Raw genomic sequence first — 20595 nt, 5'->3', positions numbered from 1 at the left:
GCTTTTCCAGTCAATGCTAGCTTGTTCCTTGGTCATCCATCATCTTTATACTAAGTTTTATGTAGCTCAACCAACAAGACCTACAAAAATAAGCGCTATGCTTGACTTTGAAGTGAGTCTGGAAGTAAGTCAATGGATTGTACTGTACTTTATAGATTAATATTTTATAGGGAATTAAGACAAGTATGGCTTTGCCAACACTGACAGGTTAATCTTAGACTTATGTGACCAACATTAAGCATCGTGCATTGGAAAATTAGACTCTTGATGATATCGGGATAAATCTACAACTAATAAATACATTTAATGATTTTAATCATGTAAATATAGCTGCATTGACTATTTTATTGGCACATTTATATGTAAAATTGGCAAATTTAACATGATGGGAGTCTTCTACACAAATTTTATTTTAGCACATAACTTCCTGAAACTAGTGAATTCTCTCCTGACATTCCTATTTAAACATTTGATAGAGCATCAGACTCATCCATACATGATAAAGATGTCAATTTGAATTATATGGATTACAGCTATGTGGCTATAGCTTTAAACTTAGACTATGACAAAAAATATAGTCATAGTCAAAGAAATGGGTGTTATTTTTAAAGTCCAGTTGAGGTTGGCTGTATACAGGACTTCTAGAGAGGATGTGCCTAAGCATGTGATCATGTCCTGATGAAATCTTGCTTTCGTAACTTGTTAGAGTGTAAAAGTGTGAAGGAAGAAAAAGAGATAGGGAAAGAAGGAGAGCAAGAGGGGGAAAGGGAAAAGGGGGAAGAGGCAGGGGTAATGGGGATAATTAAACTTTATTTCTTCTTTTGTAAACCGGCACTAACATATTTCATTTCCTTGAAAAAACTCAGGTTTTCATCAACTTTGCCAAAGACCAAAAATCCTACGAAAATGTTGATACCAGTAGCCAAGGTTCCACCATAAGTGTAGACTCACAGGAAGATCAACTAGATTCTTAGCACCTGAAGCAGACTCAACTTCAGCAACAACTGACGGATGCTTTCCGAAGAAGACATCAATCTTAAACTTCTCTTCCTTATAAAGTGTTATACTGCACGGCAAGAGTACAGCGTAAGACTGACAAATGATAATGGACATCGGTGAATGTTACTGCTCCCAAAATGATTTCCTGTATTCAACACAGTGAGCATGCAATGTATAAGCTGGTGATCCTTAGGGAAAAGGTGAACCACCACCTCACGATGGATGTCTTAACTTATTACTTTCAATAAAAGGACAGCTTAAAAGGCATGGATGTTAGTAGTTGAAAAGTAGGGCCAGAGAAGAAAAGTAAGGTGAACTTGGGAAGACGGAGTTAGGTGATCCAACAGTGTAACTTATTTCTAGAAAAATAACATGAATTTAGTGTGTTGTGTGAAGTGCTAAGGCTCGATTAACAGAAAACGTGGAGCACACTGCACACTGTCTACAAAAGGTGTGTGTGTTGGTTTAAGGGCCTGTGAACACATGGGGATATAGTGAGCCCCCCATGGTGCCTTAGGATAACAATATAGTAAGACAACAGTTTACCCTGGTGGTAAACAAACTTGGACCAGAAACTTCTTGCTCATTGAGAGGAAATAGGTGTGTCAACTGAGCAGATCCTGAAAAAAAGGGGAAAAGAACTCACGTGCTGCTGGCAGACAACATTTTAAAGCTTTTCCAGAAACCCTCATAATCCTAGTTTATCCACAAGAAACTTTTCGGTGAAAGATAAATTAATATGAAAATATTTTTATCTTATTTCCTGGAAGACCATACCTATGGTTATAAGATAGGCTACTTGATAATGCCAAGTTACATGCCCTTTGAAGAAGTGCTTTATGTACCTTTACAGAGAGAGAAAGGCGGGGCGAGAGAGAGAGAGAGAGAGAGAGAGAGAGAGAGAGAGAGAGAGAGAGNGAGAGAGAGAGAGAGAGAGAGAGAGAGAGAGAGAGAGAGAGAGAGAGAGAGAGAGAGAGATCATGTATGTGTACAAGTTTGCCAGCTTTGACACAGCTGTTTCTGTTTCAATGACCAATAAACTCAAAGTTTAGAAAAAGCCATTAATGATGTCATTTTGTTTGCTAGGGAAGGGCCATGGATTTAAGACATGATCTCACCCATGAGGTTCCATATAATCTGGTCCCTGCTTCCTATGCCTCACACATCAGATTCATTCTCCCCACCCCCACCCCCCAAGTTTCTTTAGGATCTGCCTCTGGCCCCTTGCAGTTTCTATGCTGCTCTGCTCCTTCCCATCTCTGGAAGTTTTCACTTACTGATTTGATAGTATGAACACTCTTTCCCCACTCACTGTGCCCATCTCACAGTTTTGAGAAATGTTACACTTTCCCAGAGAAGCTTTGCCATGGCTCAACCCTGGCCAGGAGAGGGGTTCCTGAGTGAGGGGGTACTTGAGAGCAGCAAAAATAAAGGATTCAAAGGCAAATTGTGGGTTACAAGCTAATGGCCTATGTTCTGCTCTCTCTTGTTTTTCTAAAAAACTCTCTGGATAGTTCATCTCTTGCACACCAAAAGCCCAGTCTTTTATTTATATATCAATTCAGTCATTATCCCAGGTCCCTTTTAATTATTCCATGAATTAGCATCCCTTGAACCCATCCCCTTGATTTAGTGTGAGACAGCAAGCACATTTCTTTTAACATTAGAAAAGAATTCAAAGATCTGCCTGCCTTTGTTAAGCACAAACAATAAGCTAGCTGTGTGGGACCCCATCCAGAAATTACCATTCTTACCACCCCTGGACCTGGACCTAAACTATCTCTCTCCCAGGCTGACCTTGAACTCAGGAATCTGCTTGTCTTTATAAGCACAAACAAAAAACTTAGCTGGATGGGATCTTGCCCTTTGATCACCACTCCCTAAATCTCTTTATCTCCTTCCTTAATGTCTTTCTAAAAAGCTGTCTCACATTACAGATGCCTCTGTTCTTTTAGATCTATGAAGTTCCTTATATAACTCATATTGCATCCTTATATTCTATATAGTTAAGAAATTATACACTTTGGAACTCATGTTTTCAGAGTTCTTTCCACAGTCTTAAGGGCTATCTGATGGTCTTAACAATTACCATTTTGCTGAGACATAGCCAGACCCTCAACTCCTGGACTTGTGCTGTTTCTAATTATCATGGAGCCATTAACCTTGGCAGGGAGAATAGTTCCCAGTAATGTTAGCAGGGAGAATATTTCCTGAGGGAGGAATGTGAAGTAAAATATATATTTTTATACAAATAAGCATTATACCCATATCAATCGTCTACACTCATGGAGGCCCACACTCTGCTGGCTCTGTTCCAGGGGTGAGAACTATGTCATGCTGTCCCTGATATGGCCAAACAGGACTCAGCAAAGTTTTACTGCCTTGCTTCTTTAGCTTAAATCTGAACCCCCACCCACACCCACACCCACACCCCCATTCTAACACTGTGTCACCTGCTCACTTGTATGTGAAATCTTGCATCATAATTTATTATGTATCTAGACTTTCAATATATATTTTAACAGATTGTAACACAATGGGGGGGAGGGGTAAGATGTTCTTGGGAGCCAGGCATGCTTGTGATCCTAGGACTCAGGGAGGCAGGCTGGTTATGAGTTTGATGACAACTGGGGCTACTTTGTAAGTTAAAGGCCAGCATCAAGTACGTATTGAGTCCTTGTCTCAAAAACAAGTAGCAAGGGATTAATTATCTCACTATTCAGTACCAGAACAAATGCTCAGTGTATTTGAGTCCCTGGAAATGGACAGTCTGCACTGTAAAAAGTACTTTTGGTGAAAAAAAATATATATATCCTTTTAGAATACAAAATATGACTCTGAGGGAATGGGAGCTGTCAAAGGCCTCTGAGGTATAAAAAGGTGGCCAGACACCATGAAAGAATAAAGAGATTTGCCTACTGGAAATTGCCCTTATTGTGGTTGGCTGCTTGATCGCTTCTGGGCAGTGGAGTTGAGGGAATCAAAGGTTTGAATGGCCTTGTAGAATCAAGAATACTCTAATTGTTTTTTTCACATCCATTCACTGGGCAGCCTCTTTATGGACTGGTATCATTAACATTGCATCTTCATTAAAGTTAGCCACACTCACAAATGCTTTCCATGAATGAGAGTGGAAGCTAAGAAATAGTCATGCCAACACCTTTAACGAGGTATGCAAAGATAATTGGTCTATTAGATCAGAGAATGCAAAGCCTAAACAAATACAGACCAGGGAGGTTGAGGACATGTGCCAAGGGGAGTTTCTAACCATCCCAGGACATGGGTCAGCAGTTCCAGCCAATCTAATCTACCCCTTGGTGAGCAGAAAAGCCTTACCTAGCCTCGACTTCACTGAATGCATGTTTGCTAAAGGGTTTGGTACTTGTTTCTGTCATTAGACTTGATACTCAATGGAGACATCATCTGTTTTACCTTCCTAACCCTCTCTCTACCTGCACACATACAAGAAACATCTGTGGTTCTCAGTATGTATGCGTTGATGCAATGGATAAATAAGTGAAGAGGAAACAAAAGAGAAGCTAGTGTGGTTGGCATGGAAACCACACATCCTGATTCTGTTTAAATTTCTGAAATACAGTTTCCCATGAGGTAGCTTATTCAGACAAAAGGAGAAAGAACGATGTTTGATGCCATATTACAGTGAATCTGCTGGGATGGGAGGGTTTTGATAACATTGTTGGAATCAGAATTCTAATGCTATGTTTTCATAGATTTCTGAGCACTTATCTCTTCTGTCTTGTTGGTGTATAGGACATAAGAGCTCCATGGTTCCTCTTTCACATTAAAGTAAGAAAAGCACATGAAGAAGTATTTGAGCCTGTATTCCTACGGGCCCCTCCAAAACGGAGGGGGTGTTTTGAGAATTCCCTGTTCTCTAAGGAGGACTCTCCACTTCTGATAACATGTACAGAATCTACTATCTTTACAGGAGTTATTTGAATTGTCTCTGAGGAGTGTGACAATTTTCCCTTCATCTACAAATCTGAAATTTCATGATAGTAAAACATTGAATGCAAATTGAGAAAAAATTGGAAAGATGATATATACACATATCTTTTTCTAAAATATCCTCTGCCTGGATTCTCTTTCACTCCCCATAATGCAGCTAGCTAAAAGGAAAGAAAATAGCATTTTCCTTGGCATCAATCATTAGAGTTGATCTAGTGGTTCCTTGCTTAAAAATCCACACATCTGTAAAATTGCAGACCCTTTAGCTGATCCTGAACATGACTTATAAGCTGGTCTTATAATCTGTAGCCCTTTTTCCCATGAAGTCATGAACTCCTTATCAGATCACCTGGGGGTTCTATGGGCCCTTTCTGATACTGCTCCTTCTTCTTAGAAGACCTCTTCTCTTCCCCTCTCTTTGTAACCCTCCTTAGAGCTCTTCCTTCCCACAGGGACAGGCTGAGTGGATTGCTCTGTCCTTTGTTTCGAGAACACATTTGCCCATACCCTGCTGATGCTTTTCCAGACCGTATTATAAATCATTTCTGTGTGTCCCTCATCCCACCACAAACCATTTCCCCAGAGTACTGACTGGCCAGGCTGTTACCTATCACTGTGTTTTCCCATATCCAGAATATTATTGACATGTTATTGTTGTTCAGTAAATCTTCAAACAGGGTTTGAGGTATAGCTCAGTAGCAGAACCCTTTTCTAGCATTTCCAAAGCCCTGGGTTCAATCCCTGGAATTGTAAAATAAGCAAATAAACAGTCTCTAAGGGGTCAAAGAAATGTCTTTTGATTTAGAAATGTATGTATATAAAATTATACATTGTAATTTTTTTGCTTTCAGAGTTTTGCATTTTTAGTTTTAGGAGACTACTAATTGCTGGGGGAGCAGAGAGAGAGAGACTGTAGCTAACAATTTTTAATTAAAAAGTTGGTTTTGTGTAAAAGCCATTCCATTAAAGTGCCAAGAATTGAACATGTGACCACTTTACTAATAGTGTTGCCCATGATTACACTCATTAAAAACAAAGATACCATTTAAAACAAAACACTTTCAAAAAGACAGTTTAATCACTTTCCTATTTGTACAAGTGGAAAATAAGAAAATCAAGAGTAAACCAGAGTCATAACTAAAACAATTGTATCAACCACTGACTAGTGATTTGTTACATGTGAACTTCTGGGTTATGTGCCATATGTATTATTTATTTATCATTGAATACATTAATTTGAATATGTATAATTTCTGCTTAATTTAGTGGTAAGCTAGAATGATATCTTTGTGGTTGGAGTGGAAATCTCAGAACACTGGTTGAGTTCTGACTTCCAGAGTTCTCTGTAGTGTGTCTTTCAGGGATGCACAAGGCTTATGGAATGGAAGTAAGAACTTCCTTAGCTCTCTTTTACCAGAGTCTGATTCCCAAGGGCTTTGCCCTCATTCTGCAAGCACCTGTGAGGTGCTCAACCGATACTCGGGATTCCAACCATAGCTGATTTTATTGTAGATACAATTAATTCATCTCCTCTTTGGAGTATTCCATCCATCATTACTGTGTAGGATAGCAATTCATGTTTGTATGTTGATGAGTTCACTTATTAATTCCAGCAGTTTTCTCATAGAAGATTCAGGACTTCTACATCTATTAAAACATCTCTAAGCAAAGGTCATTTTATTTATATCTCTTTTTTAATGTGCATATTTCATTTCCTTCTTGTCTATGTTGTCTCCAATTAGAATTTCTTCTAATATGTTGAATATATATTCAAGTCATCTTTAGTTGGCTGTTAGTCACACCTTCACTGTTATGACAAATTATGCAGAACATTCTTTGTATCTGTCCATATTTCATCAGCTACTACTAATGGAACAATCTACATTTTACAATAGACAGCATTCATTTAATAGGAGATATAATGAATCAACTTTTTTCCAAGGATGTATACATACACAAAATCCCTTTAGCTTCATCTTAATGCTATAGAGTATTAGCCCTAGAAAGGGAAATGGGATCAGAGGAATTAAACATCTGAAAACAATGAACAAATTATGATGTGTCAAATTATGATGGTCATATTTTTATCTGTTCCATGTTACTTCTCATTTTTGATGTCTAGAGTTCCCTTGTTCCTATGAAAGGCTGTCTTGATGACACTGTCAATCACAGTGACCTCTCTCCATCGCAGTGACTGAGGTAGTCATCTGACGCAGCAGGCCAATAGTGTTCTACTTCTTCGGACCACTTTAACTAGTTCGGTGATTGACACATTCAAAGTTAGCCATTCATTCCCAAAATAATATTAAATTTCAGAAGAGACATTTCCTTCTAGAATTTGTAACCTAGGAAAGGCAGAGTCAAAGGCTTCTAGTGGCCATTCCATCAAGACCTCAGAAAGAGCGTGCACAGTTAGGAGAGCCACACAGAAAAAAACCAGAACTGGTAGTCTAATAGACTAAGTCCTGTTGGCTTGTCTATGTCCTTTGAGCCTAGAGTCCATCAAGCCTGCAGGAGCACTGTAGTAGGGGAGAGCAGAGAGCTGGGGAGCTGTTGACCTCAGGGAAATCTAGAGACCCAACATGGCAGAAAGTGGTGGCTGTGAATATGGTAGAGAATGGTCAAGTTCTGGGTATGTTGTGAAGCTAAAGCCAATGGAATTTGCTGGCAAATTAGTGAGGAAGGTTTAAATGGAAGGAAGGAAGAGTGAGGCCAAAAGATAAATGAAAATGGATAAAAGGAAAGGTCACTTGTTGGGTATCAGGGAGATGCCAAGATACATGGTGCTGGGTTTAAAATTCATTAACTTTTAAACTCTGATGAGAGGTTCACAAGGAAGTGTGGCAGATCTCTGTGTTTAGAATTTTAGTAAACTTCCCTATTGAAGAAATGTGTGGAATGAAACTCACAATCTCAATGAACACACTTGGGAATTCAAGCATGACGACTACAGCAATTGAAAGGGAGAGGCCAGAGAGAGTCTTTCTGGGGTGGAGAAGGGATGTCCAGAAATTATGTGTAAGATGTAAGCGAAGGAAAGAAATTGCTTCTAAAAGGGTGGGAGTGGCTGACCTTGTCTAGACAGCTGCTTGTGAGATTAAAATAAAGGCTGACCGTTGGGTTTGACACATTCATGAGTGACCTTGGCAAGAGACGTTTCTGTGTAACCATAAGAAGAAAGATTCAGAGATGAATTCAATAAAAATTAGTGCAGCAAAGGGAAAGGAGGCATACCGGCTTCCTCAGTGGAGAGAACAGATAGAAACATAGACAGCAGTTGCAGCATTGTTGCAGGGATAATGAGGAGGATCTTGCCCGCTCTAATGGTAGGAGAAAAAGATCGTATTTTCCAGAGGTAACACCCTCTGTGTATGATTATTATTTTGGATGGAAAACACCCCCTCTCCCTGGGTTCTGTTTTCTTTTCCGTGAATGATGGAAGTCTGGACTGATGTAATTTTTGGCTTCTTTCTGGCTGACTTGAGTTCTCTATTGGATGTTTGTTGCACGTTTCTACTTATTCCATGGGCATGGGAACTCACACTTACCTCAGAGGTCATCTGATTCTGCCAGGGGGACTGTGATAGGTCGTTCGTTTCTTTCTTTTCTTTTCTTTTCTTTTTCTTTCTTTCTTTTTTTTTATTTTTAAGATTTACTTATTTATTATATGTTAGTACACTGTGGCTGTCTTCAGACACCCCAGAAGAGGGCATTAGATCTCCTTACAGATGGATGTGTGAGCCACCATGTGGTTGCTGGGATTTGAACTCAGGACCTTCGGAAGAACAGTCTGTGTTCCTAACCACTGAGCCATCTCTCCAGATCACTCCTTTCAACTCAGTGACCATGGTACACTCCAACTGCAGGCAGCTTGGCTGAAACTCAATGCCTCCTTTCCCAGTTGATCTTGTGCAGTCCAGTTTGGTTTACAGGAAACCCCTGTGACCAATACTTACTATACCTGGACACATTCTTTCAAATCACAGAAGTAGCAGGGAGTCCAGCCCTTCTCTGTTAGCTAACCCCTGTCCTTAAAGCCCCCAGGTTAGAGACCAGGCAGGCTTTCTCTGCATTTCACACCCTTCTGCAAAGAAAACAAAACTGAATTTCAAGATGGAATGCTATTTCATGTTTGAGGAGAGCTTTGAGAATGGGGCAAAGAAAACCTCATATTTGAAGGATGTTTTCTCAAGCTTAAGTCTAGACATGTTTGAGAACTTTGAACTCATGTTTTTTAGTTTCCTGGGCTAGATGATTAGTTTACTATGAGGGGTGTGTGGGAAAAGGCAAAAAAAAAAAAAAAAAAGTTTACAAAGAATTTCAAATCAATTCTTTAAAAAAAATTACATGTAGCTGTATGAGCACACATCTATATGTGTGCATGTGTGTGTAAGTGGGAGGTAGTTGGAAGAGAAGGAGAGAGAGAGAGAGAGAGAGAGAGAGAGAGAGAGAGAGAGAGAGAGAGAGAGAACTTTGATGACGACAGACATGCAGAACTGGGAAAGAAGTCTTTCTTTCTTGAAGGGTAGGCAGAAAGTGGCCAACTTACTACTTGTGCTTCACATTTTTTTTTAAATCTCTTGCCAATGATGAAAATAAATGGATGCCAACCAATCTTCTGCATCTGAAAGCATGCTACATAGGAAGTTGAGCTTTAATCAGAAGGTTGCTTGCTGAGCAGAGACTTGAAGCAAGTTAAATTAATTATGTGATTATAGTATTTAATGTCATCAGGTTTCCCAAGCCTGAAGCCACCATCTCTATGGCAGGTTACAGCTTCAAAAGATGTAGCCTTGATCATCCTCTGGAAATCTCTGCTCTCATCACTGCTGCATGGACCCTGAGCTCTGCCATACTTTGTACCCAGAAACTCTTTTTCATTGCCTTTTTTGGAAACAACAACAACAACAACAACAACAAACAACAGACCTTTCTTTGATGGGCCCTTACTTAAGAATGATAATATAGCACTTTGAATTAAGACATAGTTTTTCAGGTGTAGTGATTTCCGGTCTTCATTACTTATTGATTGTAAAGCTTAACTCAATGCAATCTTCAAATGAAAAGAATCAAATGATTCCTCAACATGGGAATCATTTAGGGGACTTTCTTTAAAAAATTAAAATAATATAAAATACAGATTCTGACTTAGTCGGTGATTAGGGAACAAGTTGTATTCTTGACAAGTGCCTGTTTCTGTCTTCAAGGGTGTCTTAGTTAGGGTTTTACTGCTGTGAACAGACACCATGACCAATACAAGTCTTATACAGGACAACATTTAATTGGGGCTGGCTTACAGGTTCACAGGTTCAGTCCATTATCATTAAGGTGGGAGCTTGGCAGCATCCAGGTAGACATGGTGCAGGCAGAGCTGAGAGTTCTACATCTTCATCTGAAGACTGCAGGTGGAAAACTCACTTCGGGCAGCTAGGACTAGGGTATTAAAGCCCACACCCACAGTGACACACCTACTCCAACAAGGCCACACCTCCTAATAGTGCCACTCCCTGAGCCAAGTTTATACAAACCACCAAAAAAGGAGATTGGAGAAACCTTGTTTACAGTATAATCAGATGCGCTTTGTGTTTGGCTCTTGACTGCGCACATATGCACACTCACTCCAAGTACACTTTTGGAAGCACTCATAACATTGATTGTTTCTCGTCTGAGGGGTATTAGAAAGCACGGGTTTACAGAACTGCTTCTCATATGAGTGTGCACATAAGTCACCTAGAAATCTTATTAAAATGAAGATATTGATCATACGTCTGGGATGGAGTCCAGAATTCTGTATTTCCAACAAATGCCCAGGCATGCCAATGCTGCTGCCTCCTCAGACAGGCTGCGGACAGTACAGCTAGGGGGTGGGCTTTGAACCAGTGCCTTGCTTCAGCTTCTACTTTCAAAGTTCACCACCAGTTTCCCATCAGCATGACTTTGGACACCTTCCCCAATGTCACTGTGACCAGTTTATTCTTAGAATGAGCGTAAGTACTAATATCCTCCTGGTGGGGTTTATCTTAAAAAGAGAACTGAATGAATGCTAAAGTCCTTCAGTGAGGTCCTCTGGGAAGTTCTGCATAGTGATAGCTGTCTTTGACTTTGTCGTGACATGGCTTAGTTTCAGCTTCCTAATAATAAATGCAGAAGTAACACCGACAAGATAGTGCGACCAGTAAAAAAATGTTTGTCACGCAAGCCTGATGGCCTGAGTTGTCACCCAGAACCTACAGGAAAAGGCAAAACCTAACTCTTGCCAGTGGCTCTCTGACCTCCAGATACCATTCAACGGTGCTTGCACACTCATGTGTGCAAGCACAGATACTAATTATATAATAATAAGATTAAAGTTTTAAAAAAAGAAAGCTCCCGAAACCACAGTTTTCTATGGAAGACTGTGGCTATATTTGCTTAACATAAAGGAGATGCTGAGCTTGCATTGGACTGATTCCAGGGATCCTCTCAAAATCTCAGCTTTCGGAGACTAGTCAGAGCCTAAGGTTTCCAGTTGGAAGAATTGTTTCCTTCTTATACTGAGCCCCAGTTGTTTGTTTGTCTGTTTTTTGCTTGCTTTCTTTTGTTTTGTTTGGTTTTTGCTTAGTTTTGTCTCTTTGGGTTATTCTTACAAGTAACAATCAAGTTTATCGTCTTCAAGAGATATTTTCTATAACTTAAGATTGTTACCAGAAGTCAGAGTCAGGGTCAATGTTTCAATGTTCTTGCTCTCTTATTCAAAAGAACTGACACAAAGGCCCTCATGGGTTACACAGTAGCAAGAAAACTATTTAAAACCAAATGACAGGACAAATCTACAAGAGAATACACTGTCAGAAGGGATAGCTGGCCACACACACACACACACACACACACACACATACACACACGTACACACTACCTGTGCACTCATGCACACTCAAATACAGTCACACACACACACATTTTTTTTAAAATCACTTAGAGGACATAGCTTGACTTATTGTACATGCACCCCAATCCTGTGTAGACTAGATCAGTCTTCTACCTTCATACCCAGATATTGCTGAAGTATGACCAAATAGAAACTGCCTGTGTTTGTTGCTCATTACCAGAAAAATCATATTCTACTATTTGATGTGGAATATGTATGTAGCTCAATGCAGGTAGGGGTCCTGGATGGCTAATAGGTTGGTGGGTGTATGGGTCTCAGGTGTGGGTAAATAATACATGCAGGTAAGAATTGTAAGTATATTAGAACATGGGTGTGTATAATCCAAACCAAGTGGAGACCCAGATTGCTCAGTATTCCCTATGCTTCCTGCCTTAAAAGTATAAACTTAGTCTAGGTGCTGATCTAATAAAATGACCCACTTTCTGGATCATACAAATTGGTAATCTTGTAACAGCACTATCCTATGTGATGATGCATCTGTGATGATAGAAGTGTTCTCTGTGCATTGTTCAGCGAGACAGCCACTAACTACAAGCACAAGCAGCTTCTTACTATGTGGAATATGGACACTTAGAATGAAAACAGTATTTTCAATTTCACCTAACTTTATTGTTTGTGGTTTCTGCTTGTACTCTGAAACAGAGTTATGTTTGCGTTTATATTTTGAAACAGGGTTACATAGTCCAGGATGTCTGTGAACTTGCTGTAGCAGAGGATGTTCTTCAAGTACTGATTTTCCTACCTGTGTGTCCTGAGAGGTGAAACTACAAGTACCACGCACTCAATTTTACACAATTCCAGTGAAAAGACTTAGGGCTTTGTGCCTGCCAGACAAGCATTCTACCAAACCAAGTTCCAATCAAGTTTAAGTATGTAGAATTTAAATTGACATGTGATTGGCAGATGATTCATTATTCCATAGAGGGATTTACATGTAGGCTTCATTCCAGAATTCCCTATAGACTTTCATGAAACCCACCAATGTTCCTGGAATTCGTAAGAGATTTGTAGATGTATTTATCCACTCAAATAATTAACAACCTAATGCTCAATGCATCAACGAGCTAACACAACTGGCTAACACAGCTGGCTTGAGGGTTACTCTTTACACCTATGACACCATAAAGACAGAACAAACTGACTCAGTCTCATGCGGGTCATACTGGAGCTCCATGAAACTCTGCATAAATTATGGTTAAATAAAGAATAACAAAACAGTTCCTAGGAGTTCAATCCCACCTTCCTTTCAGAACAATCTGAGATTGCACCTCATAATACTGTATTTTATATTTATGTTGTGTGGGGAAGAGCTTTATTTCACGCATACTTTCTTCTGTCTGGCATTTTCTTTTTTATAAACAAGATTTATTTTATTACTTATTCATGCTTACGTATCTGTATGTGTGTACATGCACCTACATGCAGGTGCTCCTGAAGGCTGAAGAAGGTACCCAATGCCCTTGGAACTGGACTTGCAGGTGGTTAGGAGCTCACAAATGGAACTGAACCCTGGTTCTCTGAAAGAGCAAAACCTGCTCTTACCAGCTGAGCCATATATCTGTAAGGTTCGAAAATCACTGAAGGAAGACCCCAGACTCAGATAGTATGCAAAAACAAGGAGCATTTATTTTGCAGAAACAACCAGCACGTGGGGGTCAATCATTCTCTAGAATGTCGATCCCAGAAAAAAGCACGTGGGACATATAGGAAACCAGGACAACTCTCTGGAAGAATTAGGTAATCTAAAATTTCATTGGTGGGTGTTGGGGGGGTGGTGGTCACAGGTGGTCTGCATTCCTATGTCATGAACATTCAGCCATGTGATGAGATAGGGCTACCCAGCACAGGTGGCCAATTTTGAGATATTTCCTCGTTTTTTTTTTTGTGGTTATCCCCAGGCTGTTCTTTGGAAGGGGGTTTTATGATCTTGTTCTGGATTTTATAATCTGATTCTAGAGTTGGTGTCTTATGACTTATCTTCTGGGACTTATGGTCTCAGTTCTTGGACCTGGAGCCTTTTCTGAATTCAGGCCTGGTCCTTAAAATGGAGACAAAAGGGGTCTGTGTTGTCCTTTCATCTTTAGCCCCCACTATCAGAATTTTAGATGCATATTGAAATTACTTGAGGAAATTATACTAACCTGAGGTTTCGTTCAAATAAATAATAATAATCACTAACAATGTGGCATGAACACAGGATTTTCTAAAGTTCCTTGGGTGTTTTCAATATGTAGCAAAGGCTGAAATTCATGGTTCTGATGTCTAAGAATAGTTGATATCTTACTGAAAATGTAAGTTCAAAAACAGTATGCAACTCCAGAGCCTTATTATATTTGTTGGGCTTTGGTTCCAAAGATTGAATTATAAATTGCATTGCCTCCACTCGGATCCCAGGAAAACTTGTTTTACAATCACCCACCAATTACAGTTGGAAAGAAGAGCTTTTAGAGAAATCAAATAGTGATTCTAAATGATGTGAAAATCAAGTTATTCTCTAGCCTTTATATTTATAACCACATTTAAAAGCTAATACTGAAAAACAGACCTGTGCTCAACCACCAAATACAAGAGAAACAGACCAGCCCACTTGCAGCCATTGTTTTCAGACCCCGCCCCCAGACCATGCCACTCACAGCCTTGTTTTCAGACCCTGCACCCCAACTATGATATATAAAATGATCATGATAAATTCTCCTGCTTTAATTTTTTTAACCAGGTGGTTCTGCATTTCTTTGAGATAACCAAACAGCTTCTCAAGTATTTCTCCCATCTGCTTTGCAGTTGATCTATTCTTTGTTTTCTTAAAATGTAACATAGAACATGAATCATGTTGCTCTTTTCTGTGGTGTGTCCATCATTTAAATCCTACCTGGCAATCCAATTAAGTCATTAAGACATTATGTGATGTACCAGTGAGCAGGAACGAGCACATAGAGATAGCTTTCTTAATGAGTCAATGGATTTAAACACAGACATCGTGACTCATTCTGTCAGTGTCAGAAACAGACAAACTGAGGTTCCCTTAGTTCAAGCAAGCAATGGCTTGAATGAATTCTCATTTTATTAAGTTTAAGTATCTTTTGATTAAAACAAAGTTAATAATACTTATATTAAGCATACATGAAAGCACTCTTAAAGGAATATAATTTAATATGATTTAATAGAGACAAAATTGTGTAGGCAAGCCAAAAATATACTAAAAAAGGATAAAATAGCAGGTATTTATAAAATTTGCATTATACTTTATTTCATTGATGTTTAATTGTATGAAATTCAATGATTTGAAATTCAATCTCCCATAAAACTTAACATGTTTCTGGTAACATTGCGTTGATTTTTGAGTCCAATCCTTTGGGCCACCTCTTCACTGCACCAGGGATGACCACCACAATATCTTTAGTGTGTTGCACTTAAGATTTTTAAATTGGGGCTGAAAGGTGGCTCAGGGGTTAAGAGTATACTCCACTCTTCCAGAGAAACTGAGTTCAATTCCCAGCTCTCACATTGGGCAACATAACTCCAGCTTCCGGGGATCCAACATCCTCTTCTGGTTTGTATACAGATATATACATAATTAATAAAAATAGCAAAAATTTTAAAAGAGTTTTAAATTAATGTACACATGTACAACCACAAGCATGTACAAAAAGAAACAGGCACAGAGTTGAATCTAAATCCTTGCTTTGTTGGATCCATCTTTTCTATGAAAGCAGAAATGACAGCAGGTCACAAGCAAACCATAGCGGGATTCTTCAACAACATCAACAGACCCACAGACAAGAAGAAGAGATGAAATCCTGCTTCTAGGAGGCAGTGTTTGGGGGCAGTAACAGAATCTCTGGGAAGTAAAGGGGACTAAATTTAACTTAGATGAGATGAGAGGAACCAGGCTCCGTTAGTTCAGTGTCTATCATTGAGTCTTCCTTTCCTTAGATACAATGATGTTGCTTAGTGTCCGTAGAAAATCAGATCAAGTAGGGTGTGGTGGATTGAATATGCTTTTGGCTCAGGGAGTGGGACTATTAGGATGTGGCTTTGTTGGAGTAGGTGTGGCCTTATTGGAGGAAGTGTGTCTTGTGAGTTGGCTTTGAGACCCTCCTCCTATCCACATGGGAGTCAATCTTCTCCTGGCTGCCTTTGGATCAAGATGTAGAACATTCATCATCTCCAGCCCCATGACTGCCCTTGATAATGGACTAAACCTGTGAACCAGTAAGCTAGCCCCCAATTAAGTGTCCTTTATGAGAGTTGCCATGGTCATGGTATCTCTTCACAACAATGGACACCCTAACTAATACAGAGGGGAAATCTGATAACTTGCCAAGCTCTCCCAGGAAATAAGATGTTGGTAGGTGTACCAAGGGTAGTAATTTTCTTTGAGATAACACCCTGCATGTTGGAGGGAAGGTCCTTAAGGCGTGAGATGTTAAAAAGGGAAGTGAACCATTATACCATGTAGGAAAGCTCCTTATTAAGCTCAAGAAGCCAACAACTCAAAGGTCTCAGGAAGTCCTTGAAACTGACTAGATCTATTAGGCTTTGCCTTCCAAGCTTATATAAGCAGTAAAGACTACTGAGAGACACTCAGGCCAGTCACATTGTCTCTTTGCACTACTAGAAATCAGACCACTCAGACCAGCCATACTGATATGACTGGAAGATGTCAGACCACCTGAGCTGCTTGAAAGAGAAATTCTCCAAACCTGTTGAGTTGTCTGCAGACTGTGCAATGTATTTCAGGTTTCCAGATTTCATGAGCTGTCACTCATTCGGGTGTAGGCTTTGGTGATGCAACTGTCTCTGAGTCATTTCAAGTAACTCTCCATTCATTCTCCTGTAAGTGACCAGTAAAACTCACAGTTCACGAAATTTAACCAGAGTATCCATAATTTGATCTGTCACCAGTTTCCTATCTGAATTTAGTAGACATTTCTTTATGTCCCCACAGGAACCCTGCTAACCAACAAGGGTAGTGGGAAGTTCAGGTGTGTTCATGACAGTTCCTCCTCACCTCTATTCCCTCTCCCTTCCTTATGCTTTTACTCAGTTGTTCAAGGTGTGTGTGTGTGTGTGTGTGTGTGTGTGTGTGTGTGTGTGTGTATGTGTGTGTGTGTGTGTAGTGGGGGCATGCTGTAATGTAAATAAATGTGTATAGTATATGAGGAGTGTGTGTGTAATGTGTGTGTGTGTGCATGTGTGATTTGTGTGGTTATGTGTACATGTGTATATGGATATATATGTGGTATATGAGGACATGTGTGATGTGTGTGTGTAATCGGTGTGGTCATGTACATGATGTGAGTATATTATGTACATATAGGAAAATAGAATAAAAACCCATTATTTAGTATAATTAATGTATATTAATTTATAAAACAAAAACACTAAAATGAGTCAGGCAGTGGGATTTGCCACTGCAGGGCAGGCAAATTTAGTATCCAATCTTAGTAGAAAATCTAAAAATAGTAATAAGACCAATTAAAATGCTGTTTTTCTTTTAATCACATATCTTTGACTCCAAACAAAATCCGCGGTCAATATTGTCACTAGGACTGCAGTCTTTCACAGGGCTAAATTTGAAATGGTTGACAAGGCTACTAATGGACTTTACTAATATTCTTGTGTATGTTTTAGAAAATCCAAAGTCAGATGAGTAAAGGCAGTTGAGATGCTAACATACAGGCCAAGAGGATGCAATGGATCCAACTTCAGTCACACCTACCTCCAAGTACACTTTTGACACTGTGCATGCTGCTGAATCCTGTTGCTTCCCTACTGAGAGCTATACTTTTCACTAGAGCAGAGCATTCTAATTCTACAAGTAGCCACCAGGGTCGTTTCACTCCTAACCCCGTCTTTACTGAAGATTTCTTTGTTCTTGCGCTCTCTCCTTTCCTAAATGCTATACTCACATTCTTTAAATAACTGAGTCCATTGTAAGACAATTTGCTACCTTGCCTGCACCAAACTATGTTCTTGAGAAACAAGATATATATATATATATATATATATATATATATATATATATATATGTGTGTGTGTGTACATATACATATATATGTGTATATCTATATATTCGTGTGTATGTACTACATATATCAAATGTAATATCTTTTACAACATATTCATTAAAAAAGTAAGTCATATTGAAAATAAAGAGACAAGAAACCACTCAGGTCTGCCATTCATAAATTCCACATTTCATTGATTCTGGGTTTGGACATCATCTATCATCTGTCTACCTACCTACCTACCTACCTACCTACCTACCTACCTACCTACCTACCTACCTACCTACTTAGTACTGGGGATTAAAACCAAGGCTTTCAGTATATTAAACAGGGCACACTGCCACTGAGTTACTCTTTCAGCTCCCAGGTAATAATTTTTATGATATTGGTGATAGAATTCAAGGCCTCATGCATGTTAGTGGAGCACTCAGTGTTTAACATCTTTTGACATCAAGGACATTGGAAAGTGGTTACAGTGAATCCTAAAGAGAAAAATAAATGGAGAATATTGTGATAACTAGAATTTATTGTGAAATAAGATTTTTTTCGGGGCTGTAGAGATAGCTCAGAGGTTAAGAACAATAGCTGCTCTTCCAGAGGTCCTGAGTTCAATTTCCAGCAACCACATAATGGGTCACAACCATCTGTAATGAGATCTGATGCCCTCTTCTGATGTGTCTGCAAACAGTGACAGTGTATTCATATACATGAATAAATAAATCTTTAAAAAAATCTTTTCAGCATAATATTTGTATTGGTTCTTGGTGAATTTCACATCATACATGCCAGTCACACTCCTTTCCCAACCCTTTCACGTCATCCTCCTGCCTTGTAACCTCCCCCAAATTAATTAATTAGTTAATTAATTAATTAGTTAGTTAGTTTTTAAAAGTCCAGTTTGTGTTATCTATATACTCACTGGAGCATGGTCAAACTCTTAGTGGCCTGACCCTTAAATAGAACTAAATAGTTCCCCTTCCGCACCCCTACAGGAAGCCATTAATTGTAGAGTGCTAACTTTAGCACCCTTATCATACTTTTTAAAAAAGATTGATTGATTGATTGATTGATTGATTGATTTAATGTGTATGAGTACACTATAGCTGTCTTCAGACACACCAGAAGAGGACATAAGATCCCATTACAGACAGTTGTGAGCCACCATATGGTTGCTGGGAATTGAACTCAGGACCTCTGGAAGAGCACTTAGTGCTCTTAACAGCTGAATCATCCCTCCAGCCCCCATATCACACTTTTAATTAAGAGTTTTCTTTGATGACTTCTTGACTAGGCTGTGACTTGGGGATGGGGTGGGGTGTCACCGAAGCCTTTCATGTCCCTCTTTCTCAGTTATAAGTTTGCAGTTATTGAAATCACTGCAAAAGTAGCTTCCATGCTCGTTATAGTCAGCAGCAGTGTGAATCATGGGTTTCCAATGGTTTCTGGTGACATTGCAGACCATGAACCCAGCCCAGCTGCAGGAGGGCCACAGACCAGACAAGGCCCTGGGAGGTAGCCCAGACGATGGATATCAGCATGGTCTCAATATGACCTCCGGCAACAACCTGGCCCACAGAAATCAACTTTGTTTCAGGCAGTAGCACAGACCATGAACATCTGTATGACCTTCAGTGGTAGCAGGGGCCATGGACATCAACACAGACCAGGCTGCAGTAGGACCTCAGACCCAGACATGGCCCTCAGTGGCAGCGTGGATCCAGATATCACCATAGCAACAATGGGCACTCACATCAGCCTGGTCCTCACCACCACCACAGCCTCAGTTGTGTCTCACTCCACAGCACAAGTACCACACTGTTTTTCCTGTATTTCCCATCTTTCTGTCACACAAATGTCCATAATAGTGGTGGCCACTGTCCACAGCGCAAGGCAGAGTGACCCAAAATGAGATTTTTATAAACCCAAGTTAAATTTATTTCTAGTCTTGACCTATTATTTATATAACTGTTGCTTTGTGTCAGAGAAACATTTTGAAATTAAAATTAATAAAACATGTTCTTGGATCAACTAAGAGTGAAGATAGTGTAAAAGATTGACTTACTCATGATAATGATCTTAAATATCCGAAAATAGTGTACTATAGTGTGCTATAGTATGTTATAGTGTGAGAAAGCTTGTCTCGGGGAACTATAGTGGACAATGATAGAGCAGTCTTTTGATTTCTGCTTGCGTTCATATGCATGCACCTCTACATTACACACATATACTGTATACACTCAAATAAGAGTTTTGTCACCTACAGAAGGAGATACTGTCAAATTCACACGTGCTAGATAAGTTCCTGTTTGTCTCACTATTGTGTCCCTCAGTCCACGCAGTTCATAGGTAAAGGGGGTACTGATCAATAAAAGATACTGTCTCTGGAAGAGAGTGTTAATATTTCTTCATTATTTACATGTGAAAAGCTGAACTAATACACTATAAAGAATTTGACTAGAGCTATGGTGAGACCAAAAGTCACCAAAAAGGGACTCTACAGAAAGATAAATTGTAGTTAACTTATGCAGTGTTTCAGAAAAGAATAAAATGTCAACATATTATATTCTAATATTTCATTTAAAATTCAAATTTCTAGTTCTCTAAAATGATAAAATCAGATGTCCCTGAGTCACCACCTCTGCATGGTAAACATTGCTTGCCCAGGGGCGGGTGTTTTCGGTCAGATGC

At 39.4% G+C, this 20595-nt stretch overlaps 1 protein-coding gene across 2 annotated transcripts in view; it reads left to right on the top strand.

Moving 5' to 3' along the window:
• The window catches only part of Abca12 (ATP binding cassette subfamily A member 12), a 172620-nt gene extending 171439 nt beyond the window's left edge, over positions 1 to 1181 (top strand). The window contains exon 53 of one of the 2 annotated variants that reach the window (XM_021198109.1): positions 867 to 1181. In XM_021198109.1, coding sequence (XP_021053768.1) covers positions 867 to 974 — 108 coding nt within the window. In that variant the 3' untranslated portion in view covers positions 975 to 1181. The remainder of the gene's footprint in view (positions 1 to 866) is intronic. The other variant, XM_021198110.2, reaches the window with a different exon arrangement.
• Positions 1182 to 20595: the final 19414 nt, after the last annotated feature.

This window comes from Mus pahari, chromosome 5 (genome assembly GCF_900095145.1).
Source record: "Mus pahari chromosome 5, PAHARI_EIJ_v1.1, whole genome shotgun sequence".
NCBI lineage: Eukaryota > Metazoa > Chordata > Mammalia > Rodentia > Muridae > Mus > Mus pahari.
The sequence above is the reverse complement of the archived record's forward strand: the minus strand, read 5'-3'. Positions and strand labels throughout refer to the sequence as shown.